Genomic DNA, 25872 nt, shown 5'->3' with positions numbered 1-25872 from the left:
GGGGTGGAGGGAGGCCTCTTGGCTGCCCTCCAGAGCAGATGTTCCCAATCTGAGACGTTTACCTCACCCTATCATGTGATCTCAAAAGAAGTCATAACAATTCCACCAAGCCTGAACACTAAGGAGCCATATACACTGTTCATCTTCACTACGCACCTCACTGACTTGTCCGCACACTCACAGACATCTACAGAATGCCAGGTAGGGGTAGGGCACTACACGGCACTATGGCTTACCGGGATACCAAAATGATACCCCTGGTGCCTGCCGCAGGTCCCCTCACAGTCCACACAATGTGATTTTTTTAATCTCCTGGAAGACAATAATGTAGTCATTTCTACCTGTAGCCAGGTGGAAAAGAGAACACTTGGCACAAGCTCTCAGACTGGTAATTAACCCTTTGTGATTTAGTAACTATTTAGATAAAAAGTGTGCATGCAACTGACATTCTAAAAGGGAGATTTCACTCTACACTGGATAAAGGGCCAGTCGTAAGATATACATCAAGCTTAGTTTCCCATTTCTGCTAACGTAAAACAATGGAGTGAATGCTTCTCCCTGATTCTGATGCTGGGGAGAACTAACTCGTCTTCAGTAAGCCCCATAACTGCCCAGATTGCTGATTCTCTTATTTACAAAGCAAGGTATGAATGCTAAAGCCCCTGAATTCAAGTTCCTCAATCTAAAATAATCAGGCCTTCTACGCATTTCTTCCCCCTTCCAAAAAAAGAAAAAGAGAGAGAGAGAGAGAGAGGAAGAATCAGAAAAGAGCAAAGAATTAAATGCCATCTTTATGAAGAAAAATAATTCTCACCCCATTTAGAGCCTCAACTTAGAAACCAAAAAGTGAAAAGATCTGCCACTAGAACTAGAAAATGGGCCACAAAACAATGCTGACAGAAACAAAAATGTTTGAAAGCTATAATTTGGTGGGGGGAGGGTGCAGATGGGGAGGGAGAGAATCTTAAGCAGGTTCCACATTCAGAGCAGAGCCCTACGTGGCTGGTGATCTCATGACCCTGAGATCGTGACCTGAGCCTAAATCATGAGCCAGATGCTTAACTGACTGAATCACCCCTGCACTCCTGAAAGCTAGAATTATTACCAAAGGTAGAGAATAGGCCAACTATAAGATTTGAAAGTTTACCTGAAAAGGTACATAAAATGCTATTTCTTATAAAGTAACAATGTATATGAAAAGAGATGTACCTATGTGAAGAGAAACCTTTGAAAGCAAAGTGCACACCAGTAAAAATACTCTGTATCTGTTACAGCCCCTTGCAAGGAGCAGAGATAAAGTGGGGGACATTATACTCATCAAATTTCCAATAAGAAAATGCTGAGCTGGTCCTAAGAGGAAGGAATTTTTTTTTAAAAATCACTAAAAGGATTCAGATGTTATGGAGAAAGTATAGTACTCTTTTCAATTCATTATTTAGTTAAAAGGGAAGCACAAGCCAAGGTGACAGGCAGCCCCAGCAGCACACTGTCAGATTACAGAGACAGGGCATTAAATATTACTGGGGGAAAAAGGAGCCCTGAGCCTTGATGGAGGCAGTGAGCTAAAACTAAGAACAATCACTAAGCTAGAAGGCTTGAAGATCCCTTATCAGTGAAGAGTGCAGGGTGTGTGTGTGTGTGTGTGTGTGTGTGTGTGTGTGTGTGCGTGCGCGCGCGCGCGTGCACCCGTGTAATTTACCCACTTGCATGGGGGAAAACAAGGAAGTCTGTCTCACTTAGGCTCCAGACTAGGAAATAAATAAAAAGTCTCCCTTCTGAGCATGACCCCAAGCCTATAAATCACATATAGTTGTGATCTGAAGTTCAACTACCTGCCAAGTCTTGTGAAGTCACAGGAGAATGACCAAACCATGGTCCTGGGTGTGTGATCTCCCCACCCCCTTCCTCCTGCTGCACACTTGCCTGGCACTAGCAAGCAGTGAACCTCTCCAGAGGGCCAGACCTGAGGGCAGCCACACCAAAGACAAACTCATCACCAAAAGAATAAAGGCACACGAGGAATACTGCATGTGAGAACCAGCAGAACAGTCCACAGCAGGATTAGCCCCAAGCATAGCAGATTAAAGATTATTAGAATATCAGATTTAGCCTGCAGATTTATGCAGATTTAGCACCCAGTCTAAAGGTGATCTCCTTCCTGATGCAGGCTTTCCTTCCAACGCCTCTGCTCCCATCCTGTGTGTTACTGCCGTTCAGCATTCTACTTCCATTTGTTTTTAAACCTACCTAAAATTACTTGATACTACTGCTTTTGTTTTTAAGATTTATTTATTTTAGAGAGAGAGAAAGAGAGCACACAAGCGGGGGGAGGGAAGGGAAGAGGAGAGATAGTCCCAAGCAGACTCCACACTGACTGTGGAGCCCAATATGGGGTTCCATCTCATGACCCCAAGATCATGACCTGAGCTGAAACCCAGAGCTGATGCTTAACTGACTAAGCCACCCAGGCACCCTTCCTGTTTTGGTTTTATATTTTCAAAGTTTATTTGGCTATCTTTGTATGAAGCCACCATAACTACATTACAAGAACAAACAAGGAAATTAAGAGCAAAAGAAATTATTAGTCAATATTTTTTAGGAATATAAATAAGAGCTCCTAAATACATTATATATTCCTAATGTATATTAGACATTTATATATTTATATATTATAGTGATATTAGAACATACATATAATTATATATAATATACAAATATAACTTTATCATTCAAGAATAAATAGGGTTTAATCCAGAATGCAAAGATGATCTAACATTTAAGTATCTAATAATACAATTCACCACACAAATTCAAGGAAAGAAAAAAAGCCAATGATTATCTCAACAGACATGAGAAGAATATATTTGGCAAACTGTAGTGCCCTTTCATGATAATATGGCAGGGAGCTTCTTTAGCTTGATAAAAGATCCATGGCAATTGTCGCTGTTGATGGAAGTATTCCCTTTAAAAACAGAAATGAAACAAATTACCAAATGCTTTTTTAGCATGTATTGGTGGTCATAGCCAAACAGTAAGAACAAAAAACAAAAAGAATTGGAAAAGAAAAACTTACTGTTTTTCACAAATGAGATAATCAGTTACATAGAAAATACAAAGATGACTGTATGAATAGGACTTAGCCAATTTGTTAGATTAAACATCAAGTCACATGAATCAGCTGTGTTCCTACAAACACCAGAAAAGTATTTTTTTTCATTATTTTACAAGAACAAAATCTCTACTGTACCTAAGAATAAGTCTAAGTATTCAAAACTTACAAGTAAACCTAAACAGAGAAAATATTTTAGGGCTAGAGAAAGATTTTAAGATGTCAATATTCCCACTATTAATATATTAATTTAGTGCAATAAAACGAAAAATCACAAAGGGTTCATCATGGTGCTTGACAGTTTCCCTGAAGATTGATACGGAGGTATACAAGAATCAGAATACCCAGGTAACTTGGAAGACAAGTTGTCCTATAGGATGCACCACATTTTTAAAGTCATAGTAGTAAAGACATTGTCACAGAAAATCATAAATGGCCCAATGGAACAGTGAGCCAGAATTTTCGCAAGAGACATGCTTTCTCAATGGAGAAAATGGTGTAACTGTTCCTCTATATGAAAAAATAAAATAAATTGATTATGCCACATACACAGAAATCAATTTCAGGTAATATAAAGACACGTGTGAATAATAAATCTCTAAAACTTTTAGAAGAAACTAAGACATATGTTTATAACCCATAAACAGATTTTTCCAAACAAGGCCAAAACGTTGACAAAATACGACTAATTAGAAACCCGAGACTTCTATGCTGCAAAGAACTTATAATTAGCGAAAAGAAAAGCCGAAGACCAGAAGAAATTCTGGCAATGTGCACAAAAAAGACTTATGGTGAAATGTAAAAAGCAAACAATCCAATAATAGAACAGGCAGATCTAAGGAGAGTTAATTCACAGAAGAGGAAACCTTAATGGCCAATAATCACATGAAAAGGTAATCAGTCTTCAAGGAATCAGAGAAAGTTAAATACAAAGTGCAGTCAGATGCAACTTAGGTCCATTAGGCTGGCAAAAATTAACGTGTGAAAACATCAAGAGTTGTCAGTGGGAGTAAAATTTAGTACAACTGCTTTGAAAAAGTTTGGCAAGAGCCACTCAAGTTGGACATGTTCCTACACGTGACTGAGAGATTCTAATCCTAGAAAAAACTCACACATGTGCCTCAAGAGGCATGCGCAAGACTTTTCATTGTTACTCTCTTCTTTAACATTGAAATATCAGGGCGCCTGGGTGGCTCAGTGGGTTAAGCCTCTGCCTTCAGCTCAGGTCATAATCTCAGGGTTCCAGGATCGAACCCCACATCAGGCTCTCTGCTCAACGGGAAGCCTGCTTCTCCCTCTCCCCCAGCTTGTGTTCCCTCTCTTCCTGTCTTCTTTCAATCTCTTAGACAGATAAATAAAATAAACACATTGAAATATCAGAAGGAACATAAATATCCGTCAAGTGGAGAACGGGTAAGTTACAATCTGGACAGAAAGGTATGCTATGGAGCAGTCAGAATGAACAAAGAAAGCTTTATGTATGCTGATGACCAAAGCAGTGGGTGCACCACACCATTCTTGGGAAGCATTTCTTGCAGAAATACTAAATATCATTTATGTTTTCCCACGTATGTATATATATCCACCAACACACACAGGGAGAGGACAAATCTCCATGTCGGACGTGAGCCAAGAGGGAGGTTAATTAAACTAACAAAGACTACAAGGGGTTTCAACTTTATCTGTAATTATTTGTTTCATTTATTCAAGACCCAAAGATTTTGAAGGGATTACACCAGAATGTTCAAATTTTACAAGGCTGGGTAACAGATCTATCTATTTTAACAGTCTCTACACTTTTCTGTAGGCTTAACATATTAAAAACAACAGCAACAACAACAACAACAAAAACCACACAGGGGTGCCTGGCTAGCTCAGTTGGTTGACTGCCTCTGGTAATAATCCTGGAGTCCGGGGCGCCTGGGTGGCTCAGTGGGTTAAAGCCTCTGCCTTTCACTCAGGTCATGATCCCAGGGTCCTGGGATCGAGCCCCGCATCGGGCTCTCTGCTTGGCAGGGAGCCTGCTTCCTCCACCTCTCTCTGCCTGCCTCTCTCCCTACTTGTGATCTCTATCTGTCAAATAAATAAATAAAATCTTAAAAAAAAAAAAAATAATAATAATCCTGGAGTCCCTGGATGGAGTCCTGCATCAGGCTCCCTGCTCAATGAGGAGTCTGATTTTTCCCTCCGCCCCTCCCCCACTCTCCTGCTCTTTCTCTCATTCTCTTTCAAATAAATAAATAAAATCTTAAAAAAAACCACTGCACAGCTAATGGGGTTGGAGTCACAGCAAATGGGTTACATTGTCAATTAAAGAGGGCGCGGAAAGGAGAGGGAAGGGTAGCAGCAAGCCCAACAGTGTGATTAAAGAATAAACACCTGGATATGGGATGATACTTCACTTCCAATTTCCCATTTCCTGGGAGACAGCAAGGGGAATGGGAGGCGCCACCACAGATTTATAGCAGCGGGGAGCTTAGGTCTTAGACTCAGCGAAACCTGAGTTGAAATGCCAATTATATAACACTCCCCTCTCAGTACTCCGTTTCCTCAACTGCAAAAATGGAGAGAAAAACACCACCCACTTTGAAAGATGGAGTACTTATTACTCAGTCTCTGTGAGATCCCTTCTCTGGAAACTTCTGAATTCAGTAACCCAGAAAGCTTGACATTCATAAATCAATGACCACCTCCAAACACAACGTTCTTGAACTCACAGACGAAAACAACATGTCATTCATCCATGAAGAAAATGAAAAATTATTTTCCATTAGCCCCTCTTTTTCATAGTCTAACAGTAGAATGTTTCCTTATTATCTTGTTCCAATTTGTTTTTTCTCTTTACAGCGATATGGGTGTGGACTGGTGTCTATTTCTCCTGATGCTTTATCTATCCCCACACAAATACCTCACTGCCTTACTCATTTTAACTTTATTATAAATTCCGGTATCTGGAAAAGCACTTTTCCCCATCTCGTTTTTAAGATTTTATCAGTTTTTTTGACCTTTTTAATTTTATTTTTTTCATTTTTTAAAAAATTTTGTTTATTTATTTCGCAGACAGAGACCACAAGTAGGCAGAGAGAGAGAGGAGGAAGCAGGCTCCCCACTAAGCAGACAGCCCGATGCGGGGCTTGATCCCAGGACCCGAGCCGAAGGCAGAGGCTTTAACCCACTGAGCCACCCAGGTGCCCAAGACCTTTTTCATTTTTATACAAGTGTTAGAACTAACTCGTGAGGTTTCCAAAAAATTTTAAGATTTTATTGTGATCCCATTCAATCTACAAAATGCATTTGCAGGGAACTGACATCAAATCAATGAGTCTTACAATCTACTGACACAGACCTATACAAGTCTTCTCGGAGGTCTATGAAAGTTTGATAAGGAATCTGAAAGAGCTCTTACATCTATTTTATTATCATTCTTAGGTGCTTAATACTTTTCACGTACTTACACATTGCTTGTCTGGGTAATTTTCTCAACTAACAGTGGTTTCTTTTATTATTGAGATATAACTGATAAATTAGTTTCAGGTGCTCCATTTTTAAAAATAAGATTATTTAGCCATGTAAGTCTTTGTATTCTACCACCTACACTTAATGTACTTTTATTCCTACAGAGCGCATCTGCTTTCTTTTTCTGTAATACAGAAGGCAATAAAACGTGCATCCAAAAGCAGCAGCATTCACTACTTTATTGGTTTTTTAATGATTTTAAGGAAAATATGCACAAAAGTTCTAAGAATAAGTGTATATTCCTGATACATCATCTGAAAAAGCTCAACATCATGGTGTAACTATAACCACAATCCTCATAGATTCCCCATTGGGCCTCCTTGTTTCTTCAACCTTTCCTTGCTCCACTATCACGGAACTGAATTCCCATCTGCAAGTTCAGTATCATCCTAGTTTTCCAAGCTCATCCTGAATGAGACAATGGCCGATGAGCAGCTGAGTCTCCACCTTGATGGGTCTCACAGAGGTAGGAGGATCCTTGCCTGACCATGATTGCTGATTCCTGAGTCCCCACTGGTCACCCACTCAATCCAGCACGTCAGAGATAAGCCCAGAACACAAGCCATAGGGCTGGGGTTCTTCTGGATCCTCCCCTCCACTGTTTTTGCCAGATTTCTTCGGTGACCTGATTGACTACAATTAAGGTCATGCTAGACAGAGTTTCGGAGTGTGCAAAGCCCTTAGAGTTGGGGCTCAAAGCTGATTCTGAATGAACAGATCTTCTTTCCAGGTCTCAATTAAGCCTCCAAAACTTACCTACGCTGGCTGGTGGGGGTTCATCTAAGTGCAAATACTGAGACATCAGGAAGCTACCTAGTTCAACCATGTCCTATCCCTCCTTTCTCTGAGACTGGAGGTTCTTGCTTCCAAAGTGGGTCTGAATCATGAAAAGTCACTTTACTTCCAACTTAACCTTTCAAGAACTCAATCTATTCCATCACTCTTTCACAAACTTTTTGTCGGACGCTAAGGTGAAGGTAACAATACACTTCCTTCCCAGCCTGTGCCTGCCTAGGATAACCGTTTATGAAGTGGGGTAAGTTTAAGTGGGATAAGTTTAACTGAAGGGCAGTTCTTAAGGGATGCTGTGCAATTATGAAAGAGCCATATCATCACAGACAGGGGATGGATGCTGATTCTTTAAATGATAGTCTTCTTATAGCAAGGTACGGTTCTCCAAAGACAGAAATCTGGACTCTGTGATTATGCTCTCCTCCACTGGGAAACACAGTAGGGCCCAGCCCCAACCTTAGTGTCTATTTCTGGAAAAGCTGCAGTGAAAGTTCAAAGAAAAATAGTTGGAGAAGCTAGGCATGCGAAAAGGAAACCAGGCAAACAGCATCAGAATGGGCAGGAAGAGTGAGAAAAACACATCCCTTTTGAAGGCTATAGTAGCTCCATGACTCATCAAAGACTAATTAGAAAGAAAATACTGGAAAGAAGAAGCAGCAAACACGAAAGGTCTTTGTACCCAGATATCTTCATTATATGAATAGAAAAGTCAAAATGTGCTCTCATATAGATGAATGGATAAAGAAGATGTGATGTGTGTGGAATATTACTTGGCCATTAAAAGGAATGAAATCTTGTCATGTGCAACAACGTGGACGGACTCAGAGGGTATTATGCTAAGCGAAATAATTCAGAGAAAGAAATTCCGTATGATTTCATTCATATGTGGAATTTAAGAAACAAATGAGCAAAAGAAAAAAAGAGAGAGACATACACACACACACCAAGAAACAGACTCTTAACTATAGAGAACAAACTGATGGTCACCAGAGGGGAGGCGGGTGGGGATGGGGGAAATGGATGATGGGGATGAAGGAGTGTACTTGTCAAGACGAGCACTGAGTAATGGACACAACTGTTGAATCACTATACTGGACACTATAGTGTACACTATTGTACACTATATTATATACACCTAAAACTAATATAACACTATAGGTTAACTATAATAGAATTAAAGTTCAAAACTTACTAAAATGGGTATAATTGTTAAACATTTCCTAATCACCACTGCCTAGACCCATTCTAAGTAAAATCACGTGGCCTCAGGGCTCCCAGCTGGTTCAGTTCCTGTGGCGTGCAACTCTTAGATTGTGAATATAAGCCCACACTGCATGCGGAGTTTACTTAAAGAAAATAAATAAATAGGGATGCCTGGGTGGCTCAGCTGGTTAAGTGTCTGCCTTAAGCTCATGTCAAGATCCTGGGGTCCCGGCATTGAGTCCTGCATTAGGTTCCCTATTCAACAGGGAGCCTGCTTCTCCCTCTGCCTGCTGCTCCCCCTGTTTTTGCTCTCTCTCTTTCTCACTCTCTCCCTCTCTGGCAAATAAATGAATAAGATCTTAAAAAAAAAAAAAAAAGAGGGGCACCTGGGTGGCTCAGTGGATTGGGCCGCTGCCTTCGGCTCAGGTCATGATCTCGGGGTCCTGGGATCGAGCCCCGCATCGGGCTCTCTGCTCTGCAGGGAGCCTGCTTCCTCCTCTCTCTCTGCCTGCCTCTCTGCCTACTTGTGACCTCTCTCTCTATCAGGTGAATAAATAAAATCTTTTAAAAAAAAAAGAAAAGAAAAAAGAAAGAAAGAAAGAAAAGAAATAGATAAAATCTTTTTTTAAAAAATCACATGATCCTGGGCGCCTGGGTGGCTCAGTGGGTTAAGCCTCTGCCTTCGGCTCGGGTCATCATCTCAGGGTCCTGGGATGGAGCCCCACATCAGGCTCTCTGCTCAGCGGGGAGCCAGCTTCCCCCTCTCTCTCTGCCTGCCTCTCTGCCTGCTTGTGATCTCTCTCTCTGTGTCAAATAAATAAATAAATAAATAAATAATCTTTTTTTTAAAAATCACATGACCTTTGTCACGTGAGGTAATTACCTCCCTATCCCTCTTCCCCCACCTTTATTTTATGTAAGTTGGTTTGGAAGGGGGAAGAAAATGTGCCCTCATATTCTGAAATAAAATATCCTCTCAAGCTTTATCTGAGCTTATAAACACAGAAGAGAACAGAGATGAATTTAAATTGCAATATAAGAACAAGTTTTAACCTCTAAGAGAAATGTGGCTCAAGACAGAGTAAGTCGGAAATCTAAGTGTTTATCTATGCATGCATTTGTTCCTGGCAATACGCTGGAGTTTTCTGTACTGTTTATCTAACTTGGCTTTCCTCTGATGGATCTCAGGCACACTACCTAAGCACATCATATACACAGACCATTTGTAGAGGTAACCACCTTCTCCCTGTAAAGAATTCTCAGAATAATTACGGGGGGGAATGGAAGGAAATAATATAGGTCCCGTATCTAACTAAGGGGCTGATAGTGTACCTAACAGATATTTTGCCACTTAAACAGATAAAGGACTTCACAGATATTTTGCCATTTAAACTTAGGAGCACAGTGTATATTACTTGAATTTTAGAGATTAAAAAAAATAAAAATAAAAGAGATACCTATATTAAAACATGCTCTAGCTATGGGATTTGATCTAAAATTCACCTGTATCTCAGCTCAGGAAATCTCAGCTCAGGAACTCTTTTTTCTCAATTCCACGTTAGATGAAGCCAGACCACACCATGTCTTCACTGTGTGGCACTGGAAATATATTTCAAATTCCAACTATTTACATTTTAGTCTAAAAGTCCTATCCAGCTGTCTGTGATCCCTTGGAGACTGAAAATTTAACAATTACAACCATTCTTTTACTTTGGAGCCTTCAGTGTATGTCTCATTTTTTTTTTAAAGACTCTTTTTTTTTTTTTAAGATTTTATTTATTTATTTGACAGATAGAGATCACATGTGGGCAGAGAGGCAGCCAGAGAGAGAGGAGGAAGCAGGCTCCCTGCTGAGGAGAGAGTGTGATGTGGGGCTCGATCCCAGGACCCTGGGATCATGACCTGAGCTGAAGGCAGAGGCTTTAACCCACTGAGCCACCCAGGTACCCCTCATTTTTCCTTATTCTTCAGTGGTGAAATATTCTGATTCATATGTCAATCTACCTCCCACTTAGAGAAAACGGAACTGCCTTTTAAACCTTAAAAAGTCATGGAATAGTCTTAGAGAAAACAGATCTATCCGTGTGTTTAAAAGATAACACAACTGCAACACCACTTTTTAGAAGAGCAGCTGGGGATATCTGATATGGAGGAGTGTAAAAGAACATTAAGGAGTTGTTTTAAATTTTGTTAAGTGTGGTAACGGTACTGTGGTTACAGATGTGAATAATTTTTAGAGACGCGCGCTGATGTACAAAGGTCGAGGTGAGAGGACACGATGTCAAACATGTGCTCTACGATGGTTTATCTCCCCAAATGAGAGGAAGTGAAACAGGCACAGTAAAATACTAAGAACTGTTAAATCTACGTAATGGCTCTACTGGGATTTGTTATTCTATTCTTTTTTGTTTTTGTGAACGTTTGAAAACTGCCATCTAAAGTTCTAAAAACGGGGGCGCCTGGGTGGCTCAGTGGGTTAAAGCCTCTGCCTTTGGCTCAGGTCGTGATCCCAGGGTCCTGGGATGGAGCCCCCCATTAGGCTCTCTGCTCAGCAGGGAGCCTGCTTCCCCTCCCCTCTCTCTCTGGCTGCCTCTCTGCCTACCTGTGATCTCTGTCTGTCAAATAAATAAATAAAATCTTAAAAAATAAATAAATAAAAAGTTCTAAAAACCTAAAAAACTTTAGTTTCAAAACATTTCTTTCAATGGCAAAAAATGCAACCCACTTAATATGGAATTCAAGTGCTTTAATCCAAAAGTATCCAGTCTCTAACATCAGAAATGAAACCTCTAGAACATTCATTTTGGAAATATGATGGATTTTGTTAGAGGAACCTATTGGGTAATGTTCAAAAACGCCTGTCTTCCAAGAGACAAGTAGAGACCTACTTGTGTTCCATGAGAACACTGCGTATCTACTAGTCCCTATCTACCCAAACTCATGTCTTTAAAGAAAGCTACAGGAAATCACTTGGAGGGATCAAAGTATCTTTGTTTCCCAGGCTTAAAACCAAGATAGCCACTTCACAAATGACAGAATGAAGTACCTTGTAAAATGCGGCTAGAATAGAGTCCTGCCTTACTGGAATCCCAGGGAGTGGGATTGGAATACCGTTGAAATTCTCCACACCGGTTTCCGGCTTGAGATAGGCCGAACTGTTCATGCATGTAGTGAACCACTCAGCAAAAGGAAAATAGAACTTCGAATCCATCCTCTACCCACGGTCACTGGATACAACTCAATTAAAGCAATGCTAACCAGAATTCTAGAAACAGAAACCGGCCATTAAGAGTGGCAAGATTTTTTTATTTCTTACCCCACCCCAAGCTCAGATCTGCAGGATATGAACACATTAATTCAACCTAATGGTGAATGTGTTCCCGTCTGCAAACATTTCCCTAAAGGTTTCCTTGGGCAAGGAACTCTTTATCGGGGCCTGGACTAACACAGGAGTATTTTAGCTACACACGGCCTTCCTGCTGCTACTAGCCCGGTTTCGCCGCAGTATTTATCTCGCTTCGTAAGAACAAGGTGCTTTCTCAACAGGAGAAAACAAAAATCCGTCTCACCGTCTAGTCAGGGGCAAAGCAGGGAATACAAACTTGTCCCACTTCAAAGCACAAGGCCTATCTGTCACTAACTATACAGCAACCCCAGCCCAAGTGAAAAGGAAGCTTTCTTCCCTATTATTGTCTGAAACACTCACAGGCTATTTGTTCATATTAATTAGCTTATATCTAGTATTAGGCAGCCTTGATTCGAAAAATGCTCTTTGTTACCAAATGAATAGAGGAAAACAAAACCAAAAGCTTATTTTTTTTTTTTTTTTTTTTTGCAATTGTTGTTTTGACTTAGAAAAGGATTGTCAGGACTCTCACACTCGAGGGGGGGTTTAATCTTTACATAGGTCCCTGAATTCGGTCTAAAAGAATGCAAGTGGATATGCCAGACAATACCAGGCTAGGCTGATGGAAGGAACTACTTATTTCGCCTGGTCTGAGGAGACGGTGTATTTCAATTACTTTTACCTTCTCTGAACCTGGAGCAACCTGGGAGAGTAGACATCCATACAGACTCGTGAGTAAGGGCAAGTCAGCCTGGGACTAAAATCTGACGGCACAGATTACATGTGAAGAACGGAGGTACAGATCATCAGAAGGCATGGCGTTGACCGGAGGACCTGGGAACAAAGTGACCCAGGGACATGCAGCTCTCCAGGAGCGTAAGCTCCCTCTCCCTGGGACCTAAGCCCCTAGTTTACTGCTGACTCTTTCCAGGTGGGCTTGGTCCCCCCAACAATCCGTGGCTGCTTGTTCCCAGCACATGCTAAGAATAATGGGACTTGCTACCCTCATTGAGATTAATTAAAGAACTTGTTCAATAGAACTATCAAAAGTCAGGGCCTGAGGCCAGCCCCATGACTCCAAAGCTACACAGGCTTCAAGACTAATGTTTAATTCTACCACTATTCATTTGTAGCTTGCGAGGCGCTGCAAGAATCTTCTCTGACCTTGTAACCTAACCCATCTCCCTCCTCTACAACCAGAAGTATGCCGATAAATACCTAACAATGGGCCCTTAAGAGTCAGGGACTGTGTTTGCCAATTTCCCTGGTTAGACTCCACCCGGCTGAGTGCAAGCTACAAGCATGAAGTCAGCTGGCTCACACGGTTCCTGAAAATGTTAACAATCGGATCTCAGGAGCTGGCAGAGCTGGCGTGAGCACATCTGTGCTCACCCCCTCACACCCCAGCAGACGGCAGCTATCCTGAACGGGACCTCCAAATGCTGGGCTCTCGCTCTCCCCTTGGGACATCCGACATTCACACGTGTTCCTTCTCCTCCCTTGTCAAAGTAAGGACACATCAGCTCCCAGCCTGGCGGTCCTCCTTCCAGAAGCCTTCCCTGATCTGCAGATCCTTCCTGGCTGCTCTACGTTTCTCCTCAAGTCCCCATACTCCTTCCTATCCTAGCGGGTGTGACACTGGTCTCTAATATTTTGTTTCCCCGTCTGCACATTTCCCACTACATTTCTAAACCCTGCAGGGCAAAAGCCTTGTTTCTTTTATTTATTCCTGGACTCCCCACGCCTGCCACTGTGAGCGTGCTCAACACTATTAACTAAAGTGTACTGAGCACTCGGTGTCAGACTTTGTCCTAAGTTTCAGACATATTATCTCATTTCATCCTTAAAACAATCCTGTGGGGGTGCCTGGGTGGCTCAGTGGGTTAAAGCCTCTGCCTTCGGCTCAGGTCATGATCCTGGGGTCATGATCGAGCCCTGCATCAGGCTCTCTGCTCAGCAGGGAAGCTGCTTCCTCCTCTCTGCCTGCCTCTCTGCCTACTTGTGATCTCTCTCTCTCTCTCCCTGTCAAATAAATAAATAAATAAAACATTAAAAAAAAAAAACAATCCTATGAAGTTGGCTCTGTAATTTTTTTTTAATATTTTATTTATTTATTTGACAGAGAGAGAGGTCACAACTAGGCAGAGAGGCAGGCAGAGAGGCAGGCAGAGAGAGAGGAGGAAGCAGGCTCCCCACGGAGCAGAGAGCCCGATGTGGGGCTCGATCCCAGGACCCTGAGACCATGACCTGAGCTGAAGGCAGAGGCCTAAACCACTGAGCCACCCAGGCGCCCCTTGCTCTGTAATTTTTATGTACATTTTGCAGGTAAGAAAACACCTCACAGGGCAGAAACCTTTCTCCCACCCCCGCAGGCTCAGGCAGTAAACGCTGAGCCAGGATTTAAACCCCAGGCAGTGGGACTGGAGAAGCCTTGCACATCCAGCCCAGGGTTTGACTTTTTGCCCCCCACCCCCACCCCACTGGTAATTCTCAATGAGGAAACTTACTACATTTAAATTCTCCCCAGGGTTTGACTTTTTGCCCCCCCACCCCACTGGTAATTCTCAATGAGGAAACTTACTATATTTAAATTCTCCCCAATGAGAGAAATTAAATATTAAGGGACAGGATGTCATCAGGTAGGGTTAAACTTTAGAGGGGCTTTTTCTGTCTCCCAAGATCCAATTTTTGTACTCTGGGGGAAAACATCATCCCCACTGACAATGTATGTTCTAGACTTTTCAGTATGCACTTACTTTAATGTATCCTATGGTCGTCCCTAAAAACATACGATCTTGTTTTACAGCTTGAATGATATCTTCCTGAATGAGTCTACATTTTACTTTCTTTTTCCTCCATCGGGTATCTTAGGGAGACAGAACTGTGTTGAGATATGTACTTACCATTTTTCTAATTGCTTCATGGTCCTTAAATCATACCAGCATGCCTGAATTGTCGCTCTGCTATCGTATATTCAGAAAGTTTTGTACTTCTTGGCCTTCAACTAATGCTTCAGTGAATAAATATCTTAATGCACGTCTCCTTGGGCTCCTCTACAAGTGTTTTTCTAATGCAGTTACTGAGATGGGAAAAGGGTATATGGAAAGGGATAGAATTTTAATAGATGCTATCAAATTACTCTCGGGAGTGACTGTACCCATTTACCTTCCCACAGAGGATTTACAAGAGCCCATATTTTCCCCAAGTGTTTATATTCAATACAACATCTTTCTATCTTGGGTGGCGTTAAACATTTTAATTAAATGAGTCACTGAGAAATACTTCTCTGGCTTGCCAGCTGATAGTAGCTTGTGTAAGAGCAAAGAGGCATGCGGATAAGATGCTCCTCTGGGAGATGCTGACGGATGCAACAGCGAGACAGAGGGGCTGAAATCCTTGCCCAGACAACCGGAGCTGGGGCCTACCTCACTTCACCAGAGGCTCAGAAGGCTGCCGCATGGGGACCACCACAGCGGACTCTGACAGGGCGACCCTGGGTAACAGGTGCTCGGTCTCACCACACACTTACAAGGTCTCTGCAGCACTAAAAACCCGACTGAGGGAAATGGAAACCAAACAGCCCAAGTCAATTAAATGCTGGAAAAGCAAGATCCATTTACCAGAAAGAGAAATATACATGATGGTGGTAACAATAAACTTTCTGGAAAATACCAAATGCTTTAAAATCTTAAATAACAGGAAGACTTTATCCAGATGACAAATTCCAAGGTCTTTTTTTAGAAGAGACAAAAATCACTGATATATACATGAAGTAAAAATGCTCCCTTCCCCCACCCCCCTGCCCCCGGGGTTCTTGGCTCTTCCCCCCACCTATCCCTAACTTGAAATACACACAGAAACCAATGGCCTGGGAAACGATACAGAACCCAAAAAAGTGTGGAAAAACATTCTGTATCACCAAGATGTAAACTTCAAACAATATAGTTCTTTTGTCAAAGGTATACTTTTTTCTTAACCTCGGCTTAAAAATTATTATCATGAACGAGATGGGGAAGGCCGCACTCCTTAAAAGGAGGGGGCGGGGGGCACCTGGGTGGCTCAGTGGGTTAAAGCCTCTGCCTTCAGCTCAGGTCATGATCTCAGGGTCCTGGGATCGAGCCCCGCATCACCTCCCTGCTCAGCAGGGAACCTGCTTCCTCCTCTCTCTCACTCTCTGCCTGCCTCTCTGTCTACTTGTGATCTCTGTCTGTCAAATAAATAAATAAAATCTTAAAAAAAAAAAAAGGAGGGGGCGGAAGATGAAGGAAGAGCAGACAGGAAACTAACTGTTGAGCCCCTGCTATGTGCTCCGCAAATATGCTCTCACTTAATCCAGAGAACCATCCCGCAAAATATGGTGGCATGAGGAGAGTCGAAGCTGAGCGAGGTCAGCATGACCAAGGCCATCCAACCATCGGGATGTGACTTCTGGCCCAGCACTTGCAAAGGCTGTTTCCCCCCTATACTACGCTGCCTGCTAAACGGAAAGGGTCCAATTACTACTCTAATAGAGCAGATTGTAAAATAATCTGCAGGCAATGTTCTTGCCACGTGACTGCTGTTCACTGGACAGGAAAAATAACGCATGACTACGTTTCACAAGTTTCGGGAGGGGCCTCTTCTTTTCAAAGCTCCTAGAACAGGTCAAGGCAAAACAGTAATTAGAGGAAGCAGACAATGAGACTGCATTCAGAAAACTTTCTAAGAGGAGATCTGGCCTGAGCGATTTCATGAAAACCCTAAAAAAAGCCAAGAGAGGGAAAGCAGCAGGATTTACCTTCAACTGTCCTGACTGGGATGCCTCTAAGAACAGACAGACACTCAAAGCACTGAAAAGGAAAACCCCTCCGCACGGAGGCTGGTCCTCGGTCATCACTTGCTCATTGTTCCAGCTGCTCCTTGAACTCAACAGCACCTCCCCCACGAAAGCACCGTTATCCAAATGCCCACCAAATGATCATTACAAGGTTTCATACCGTCCCTAGAGCCAGATGCACCTTCTGAAGCTCAATTTAAATATCTGGTGCAATTAAGACTAGTGCAAACGTACGCCAGGTTGAATCACTTACCTGGGGTTGTGAGTTCAGAGGGGCAGAAGTGGAGGCAGCAGCCATGGCAGCTCTGTGGTTGTGGGCAGTGACCAGCCCCCAGCACAGCCGTGCCACACACAGGAGTCAGGTCACGTTCGCTGTTGATCAGATCACGGTCATGCTAGGAGGAACTGTGTACCTGGAAAAGGGCAGGAAAATCCACAGTTAGCCTGAAAGGACTAGGGCGTGGGAGTCAAGTACCACTGGCCAGAGGAAGCAAAAATCCCCGTGCCACATACCAACTTCTAGCTTACTGAAAGAACCCAGAAGACAGCATCGCACCACTCAGAGCCAGGACTCCCATACCACTCAGCCAAATCATGTTAGGTTGATATCTTTTCAGAAATCTGAATCCAGCTGTCCTTGCTGGCTAGATGCTTTGAGGAGGCCGTTTCAAGATGCAAAGCTGGGGACAGTGACACCATTTGTGACAGAGACACCATCCCATCATTCAAAAATAAAGGACCCACGATTGACAACTGCCAGTTTAAATACAAAGGGCAAAGATAATAGCACGGAGCGTCTTAAAGACCACCCAGTTCAAGTATACCCATTTGCAGAGGGGAAACTGAGGTGTGGAGAAGAAACTATTGTCACACATTTCATTAATGACGGAAGCAGGACTGGAGCCACAATCGATCCCCAGTCTCGTATGGATATTAAGACAGTGGGTATGTTCCATGTTCACATTTCCTCAGGAAACTGAGTTACTGGTAAAATTAAAGAAAGGGAAGACATCCCAAAGTTATAGGAGTCAGTTACAAGATTGAATCAAGAACTCCAACTGCTGGCGGGGGCTTCATTCGTCTTGCTCATGAGTGGGGAAGAGTGCATTTCTACAGCCTTCTTGACATCCTTGGAGAGAGGATGCTAGATAGGCACAAAACAGTAACAAACCTTCTGTTATTAGTATGTTCATTAAGGAAACTCAAAAAGATGTTGAATTCCCTGCAGTGAAGCGTGGCCCCAGTTCTGTCTGAAGACCAAAGTGATTGTTTCCACACTATAATTCGATCCGTGGGGAAACTGTTTTCATTCTAAGAATTTAAGAAAAGTCTTCCTTTCTAAGTTCTCATTTTTAGGTTGTTTTTGGGCCACCTAACAGTACCCTTTCTTTTTTTAAGATTTTATTTATTTATTTGAAAGACAGAAATTACAAGTAGGTGGAGAGGCAGGCAGAGAGAGAGAGGAGGAAGCAGGCTCCCTACTGAGCAGAGAGCCCGATGCGGGGCTCGATCCCAGGACCCTTGGATCATGACCTGAGCCGAAGGCAGAGGCTTTAACCCACTGAGCCACCCAGGTGCCCCAATAGTACCCTTTCTTTTATGCAAAAGATATTTATTGAACATCTACAGTGAACCAGGAGCATAACGAATCAAACTGAGCCCCTGACCTCAGGGAGCTCTTGTCTGGAAATATCCTTTCTCATTTCACCAGCATGCAAGATGATACTCAACACTTCTCAACTACTGCAAGATGATACTTTCCATTATAGCAGAAGTAAAGATTTAACTCTTGAGCTGGACATCTAATCCAAGTCTTCTGAATACCGAATTCTCTGGCACCACTTGTACCAGCTGGATGATGCCAGGCGAATCACAGAATCTCACAACTGTGTCCCCAGAAATAACCTAGGTTCTATGAACCTGAAGTTCTGATTTTTATCCCATCTTTGCAGATTACCCTTCATCCTAAAGTTTCAATTGCTTTAGGTTTTGTTTAGAACTATGGCTCCTTCCTTCTTTGTCTTCTCTGTTATAGGGATTACAGTTATTAACAGGTAAGGAGTAAAGCCGTCAAACTATTTTGGTATAGAACGTTCAATGCTAAATTCTTTAGGTGCCCTAATGTTCTCCTTAATCCTAGCTTTAGGGGAGAAAGAAAAAAAAAAGACCATTGTTCATCCTACTGTGAATCTATGTGAACAGCCTGGGAGAAAGGTGTATGTACAGGGGAGCGGGAGAGCCTTTGGGCTTGAATGCCAAGCCTCCACTGAGAAAATTACAGGACACCCATGGTGCACTGTTTTGTACTGAACTTATTCCCAGCATCATTTTGTGCCCATCCCTACTTTTTTTTTTTTTTTAATTCTTCCTCTTTCCTTCTCACATGTATATAATTCATACCGTCTTACTCTATCATATGTGGGGTGGACAGATGTATAGATAACCAAGAAACAAAATAAGCAGGGAAGTGAGATTCTATTCCTTTTTTTTTTAAATTTATTTATTTATTTTTATTTGTTTATTTACAGTATAACAGTGTTCATTGTTTTGGCATCACACCCAGTGCTCCATGCAGTACGTGCCCTCCCTATTGAGATTCTATTCTTAAAGACCATGCTCAGGTCCAATATCTAAGTCATTCAGCGATATAACTTTCGAAGATTTTCAATATTCAGAGTACAGAGAATTGCCTGAAAGAGGACTAGAGAGCAGCTAGCCTGTGGTGGGGAAAAGGATACAGAAGTGGATGTGGCAAATATGCCCGGTGGCATGACTGCCAACCAGCAAAGGGTGCAGGCAAGACACTGGGACTTAATGAAAGCCTAGGAGATGCTGATGCTCACACTGTACGCATAATGAGACACTCACTGCCCATACAGTGTGAGGCACAGAGTGTCATCTCATTTCACCGACAAGAACCCTGAGGCTGTAAAAGTTTGTGTAGCATAGATAGCCAAAGCCACACAACCCGGACATGAGGGAGCGGACACCTGTCCAGGTCCCACTCCAGGGCCATGCTCTTTCCACAGACTAGCACCCCCCCCCCCCCGCCATGTGAACACAAATTAAGGACAGAAAGTGCATAGGCTTTAAGAACAAATTTCAGATGGTCCTGAAGAAAGAAGGATGGAAGCCAGAGGTCCTGCAGAGTGACCAACTTCCCCAAACTCTGAAACAGAGAACCCTGGGCTGCTGCTCTCATCTGTAGAAAACGGTAATGAGGCGTTCCTAGTTTTGATTTATGTCACACATCCTTGAGATACGTAAGAGAGAGCCCGATTCTTAGCTTCCTATCTTCAAGAAGCAAGCAAGAAAATAAGGCAGAAAGTTAACTGCCTTCTCTAATGCGTTTCAGACCTATTGAGTTGTGAGGCTTCTGTGGAACCTATTCTGACATGACAGGAGCCCTTTATGAAATGGCACACGGTTACTTAACTCCAAAAATACGGGGGCCAAGCAGTACTACCGCAAAGGGTATAAATCGGCTCTCTTGCGGGAGTGAAGTCCTAAAACTACATTTATAAAACCTATGTACTTCTCAGCTTATTTACCAAATTGCACCGATCACAGGGGAACTAGACAAGGTAAGAGGACATCCTAAATACTAACATTCAGTCCCTATCCAAGTAAGCCACCTCCCTGTGACATGCTAGTCCCCTCCTGTCCCAGAGCCTCGCAACGTCAACCATAGCATCGCACCGAATTTCTGAAGAAATTAATCCCTCTTTGAACTCTTCCAAATATCCGGTTGCCTGTCCTGTAGTTCTTCCAACGGGCCACCAATCCAGCTCTCTGCTCCCTTCACTTGAGCTGGAACACTGCCTCAGCTACAGGGAGCCACGGAGTGAAGGGGGGTTGGCCCCACTGACCCCAGCTGCCCTTGGGTCATTATTGTTGCTCTTCCCCTCCTTCTCTACTTCACTTAATTCTCCATTCTAGGCATCTCTTCTGATCTCTGCCATTCTTCCCCAAACCGCAAACCACTACTCATGCCCTTCACTTGCAAAAGATCAGCCATCGCTTACTTATTTACTGGCCCATTCATCTATTCCTCTATAGTCATTGGGTATGAATTAACTCATTATCCCTCCCTACGATTCAAAACAGATGTACAAAATACAATGCATAAGTAAGAAAGCTACATAGGCTCATTCCTCCATGCTGCATTACCAGAGAAATCACCAGCTGACTCTAAGAACAGGAAATATCCTGAATCAGCCCTAGAAGCCCTGCTATTGCTTGAATTTTCAGAAAAATATTCTAGAAAGAATCAGTATGAGAGGCTGACGGGAGGACTAAGGTACAACATTGCCTTCATGTGAAACCACACTGAATGGACAGGAAATAAGCAAATGAGACCCTAACAGTTTGACAATGATACTCCTAGTTCAGAGGGATGAGGGGTGGAGGGGATGAAGCCAGGAGGCATTGGAGCACCTTTCCAATACACTCACTCCTTAGATGGGGCTCCTGGCTTCAACTGAGCAAGTCATCTCCGGCAGTATTTACTTCTGATTTACGTGTGGCCATGATGACTGCCCCAGAAAACATGTGGGGAAAAACTCTACCAGCTGGCTTCTGACGTGGGCTTGCCAAGTGACAAAGACCTTACTAAGTGCCATCCCAAATACCTAAAAGAAAAGTCTTTGGTTCTGAGGCAAACTCCCCTTTGTTTACTTCTGCAGCTGATGCTGTCTCCTTCTCTAGGCTTCATAGGAAGATGAATTTCTAACTGGCAAATTAATGTACTATCAATCTAACCATTTTCCTTTATCTGGACTTGAGTCCAACCATGACTCATTTCAGTCTCTTGAAAGAACACAGGGCAATACCGGATACTGAATATGCATAGACTTCCCTCCCTATGGATAAGCAACAGAGAAAAATCCAAATCCACCAGGCAAATGAAAAATATTATGGCTCAAGACACGGGACGATTCTAGGATCAGAGCAAGTATTTACTTAAGGAATGGGGGTACTACGTTAAGAAAAAAACTTTTAAAATCTTGAGGTCAGAATGAGTCTGCATTAACCAAAAAGAAAAAAGAGAAAGATCTGAATTATGAACTTGAATGAAGGCAGTCGATAAAGCAGAAAACAAAAAATAAAGTAAATGACCATTTTCGAGAAGGAGAAGACAAATCAGAGCTTGGTGGGGAGGGGCTTACATGGGTAAAAATTTCAAAGGTGCTATCCCGAAAACATAACAGATGAATGAAAAGTACCAAAGGGGGGAAGAAAGAAGTCATCTATGCTACAACCAGGAAAGAATATATTAATGTTTAAAGCTTTAGAAAAGCATTACATATAAAGCCTTTTAGATGAAGTAGGAAAAAATGCCAGACTTTAAATCTGTATATCCTTCCACAGGGAACTCTTTAGTCTGGCAGAAACCAAGTAGAAAAAAAGTACTCTGAACCTCAAACCTGGAGGGACAAGAAGATGTGAGATAGGAAGGTCAGAGCTATAGGCTGTCTTTCTTGGTATTTATTCCCCCTACCAGAGCAAAATAGCATTGATAGCCAGCCTTATAGCATCAAAGGACTAACGTTCTCTGGATTCTAAGCAAATGAAAACGTAACAACAGTAACACCAGAAAGATAACACTGCACCCACTGAAACAAACACAGGATACTTAACAAATGCTAATTCAAAATGCAGTAGGAAGGCTGAAATATCAGGTTGAGAAACTTGCCCAATATGTAGAGCCAAAAAAGCAAAGGAAAATAGAACGGTAAGAAGGAAAAAGGTAGTGGATAGTCAAGAAGATCCAAGAGCTCAAGAAAAGCAATTCCAGAATGAAAGAAAAAAGGAAATGGGAGGAGGAGGGTCACGTAACTCAAAACATTTCCTAAAGCAGAAAAGTCATAAATTTGTTGACTATTAGAGTCCACTGAGTGCCTACCTGCCCAACTCAACTGATTTTAATATGCCTGCATTAAGCATATGATTACAAAAATTTTTTTAAATGGTAGAGATAGGAAAAAATCCCGCGGCCAATCAGAAATTGGGGGTGGGTGGTGCAGATGAACAAAGAATTAGGGATCAGATAGTCTTTGGACTTCTCAACAGCAACCTGGAAGCCAGAAGACAATGAGGCAAGCCATTTACAACCTACAATTGTATTGGAGGATGTTCTTCAGCAAAACAGGGAGGAAAATAAGAAAATAAAAGGCATGTAATACAGAAACAGGAGTTCAATACAGGAGAAAAACCAAAGGAATTTCTGGCATCACGGAGAAATGCTATCCCTCCATGACAGGTAATAGGACTCAAAAAGTAGCTTTGACAAAATGACTGTCCATCTGGATACATCGAGAGCAGACTTCTAGAACTGACAGAGTTTAGGACTGAATGAGTACACAGAACAAAAACATAAAAAGAAGGATTAAAACTTTGGAGGATTTGCAGAAGAGGAGAAGGATTCCTAGAATTCTAGATAGCTCCACTATTAACATTAACAAGGTCAATATGGCATTAACACTCAGGAATGAAGGGCCCTAATCAAAATCATGACCTGTATTAGGACAAAGAGGTACAGGATGGGAATGTGTGTATGGCATACCTTCCCCGTGGGATGGCTAGAAATATTCAAAACTAATATACCAAAAAGTACAAGTAAAGATTTTAGAGGTCTTAGAGACAAAATGAAAATACTGAACAAAGCCAGTAAAACGAATGAAAATGCTATTTATGGTGAAGGTAAAATGGTAGGGAGAGAAGAGCTCCTTTTCTTAAGCAAGCCTCATAACAGCTACTTGACAATTAAAGTTACAAACATGCAGCAAAAAATAAAAGCAAAAGAAGAAAGAGTCTCACTGCTGACACTAAAAATTTAAAACTACAACAGGCAGAAGTACTACAACAGAAAACCGAGTGCATGCCATGGAAGAGGGGCTTGAGAAAAACCACACATACTTATAATAATAGAATCTACTAGACTGATTAGGCAGTATAGCTATGGAGCACAGAAAGAAGAGAGTCAATATAAGAATAATTGGTGATCTGAGGACAAATGGCACTTTAGTTACTTAAAAATACAAGTAAAATTTTCTTAAAAGATGTAGAAGATTTAAAGAGCTTACCACAACACAAACAATAGAAAAAAAAAACCACAAGATGCATTAAATCATAATTAAGAACTTCTGTGCAAAGGACACAATCAAAAGTAAAAATACAGTCCATGGAATCGAAGAAAATATTTGCGAATCCTAAATCTAAAAAGGAGTTAATATCCAGAATATATAAAGAACTGCGACAACTCAACAATAAAATCAAACACTTAAAAAATGAACAAAAGACTTGAACAAACATTTCTCCATATACAGATGGCCAAAAAGCACCATGACAAGATAGTCAACATCACCAATTGTTAGGGAAATGCACATCGAAACCACAATGAGATAGCACCTCACCGTTAGAATGGTTGCTATCCAAAAAAGCAGAAAATAAGTATCGGCAGGGATGTGAAGAAATCGGAACCTTTATTTTAATGCTTGTGTACGATGGACTAATGTGTACACTATGTACTAATACCAGTAGTATTATGTACTACTGGTAACATGGCTCAGCTCCTATCGACAACAGGATGGGGGTTTCCTCAGAAAGTTAAGAATGGAATCATCATATGACCCAGCAATTGCACTTCTGGATATATCACCAAAAGAACTGAAAGCAGGGTCTCAACAGAGATATTTGTATACCCAGGTTCCAACCAGCATTAGTCACAATAGCCAAAAAGTGAAAACACCTCCAGTGCCCATCAGCAAGTGAATGGAGCAGTGATGTGGTAGTAAATACGAGGGAATATCACTCAGCCTTCAAAAGAAGAAAATGCTGACCCATATTACAACATGGATAAACCTTGAGGGCATTACGCTAAGCGAAACAAGCCAGTAAGGAAAAGATAAACCCTTCCTGATTCCACTCTTACAAGGTACCTAAAGCAGTCAGATTCACAGAGACAGAAAGCAGAAGGATAGCTAGCAGCTGCTGCGGGGAGGAGGAAATGGGGAGCTGTTGTTTAATGGGTACCGCATTTCAGTCTGGCCCAATGAAGAGTTCTGGAGATCTGCTGACCAGCAATGGGAACATACTTAACACGATTCAAACCTGAAAACGGGTAAGACAGTAAATTTTATCCTAGGTATCTGCTACCACAATTAAAAGGGGGAAAACAGAGAGCTCACCACCTTCCAGGGAAACTATGGGGTAAATGACCTACAACTGAAGCACTAAGTTAAGTTAGTGAACCACAAGGGTTAAAAGCATTCCCATTAAAATAAAGATCAAGGGGGGGTGGGGGGGTGGGGGGGTGTGTAGGGGCTGTACATAGCCACCATCATCCTGACCACAACAGATAAGACAGGAACAAATTTCATGGTTTTGTCAGAAATACGGAATGACTTAAAAAGTATATGTTCAGGACGCCTGGGTGGCTCAGTGGGTTAAAGCCTCTGCCTTCGGCTCTGGTCAATAGTCCTAGGGTCCTGGGATCCAGCCCCACATCAGGCTCTCTGCTCACCAGGGAGTCTGCTTCCCTTCCTCTCTCTCTGCCTGCCTCTCTGCCTACTCATGATCTCTGTCAAATAAATAAATAAAATCTTTAAAAAAAAAAAGTATATGTTCACCCAAACTATCATCTACTTGCAATAGCAAGAACAAGGCACTTTTATTAAATATAATTGGGATATAGTTCTCCCTGAAAAATCCACTCAATGATATAATGCAACTGGTCACGTGATAAATAAAAATAAGGTACTGAAGGGAGCCTGAGCACAGGCAGACTTTCAATGTAAACACAGAATACCTGGGATCCTAACAGGACCCAAAAATGCAATTATTGTAAATATTAAAAGCTATGTGACTGAAATGCATATAGCTGTAGTGAACTAAAAGAAAAACTCCATCAGGGCACCTGGGTGGCTCAGTCAGTTAAGCATCAGACTCTTGGTGGCGGCTCAGGTCATGATCTCAGGGTTGTAAGATTGAGCCCCGCATCGGGCTCTGCACGAGTCTCCTTTCCCTCTCCCTCTGTACCTGCTCTCCTCAGCTCACTCGCTCCTAAATAAATAAATAAATACCTTCAGA

General features: G+C 42.1%; 1 protein-coding gene across 6 annotated transcripts in view; it reads right to left on the bottom strand.

Moving 5' to 3' along the window:
• LPAR1 (lysophosphatidic acid receptor 1) overlaps nt 1-25872 on the bottom strand; it is a 140510-nt gene that overhangs the window by 65331 nt on the left and 49307 nt on the right. For all 6 annotated transcript variants that reach the window (XM_046023480.1, XM_046023485.1, XM_046023483.1 and 3 more), the window contains exon 2: nt 17036-17195. In XM_046023480.1, the coding sequence (XP_045879436.1) occupies nt 17036-17080 (45 nt within the window). In that variant the 5' untranslated portion in view covers nt 17081-17195. The remainder of the gene's footprint in view (nt 1-17035; nt 17196-25872) is intronic.

Source organism: Meles meles, chromosome 11 (genome assembly GCF_922984935.1).
Source record: "Meles meles chromosome 11, mMelMel3.1 paternal haplotype, whole genome shotgun sequence".
NCBI classification, from domain to species: domain Eukaryota; kingdom Metazoa; phylum Chordata; class Mammalia; order Carnivora; family Mustelidae; genus Meles; species Meles meles.
This window is presented reverse-complemented; position numbering and strand designations above follow the sequence as displayed.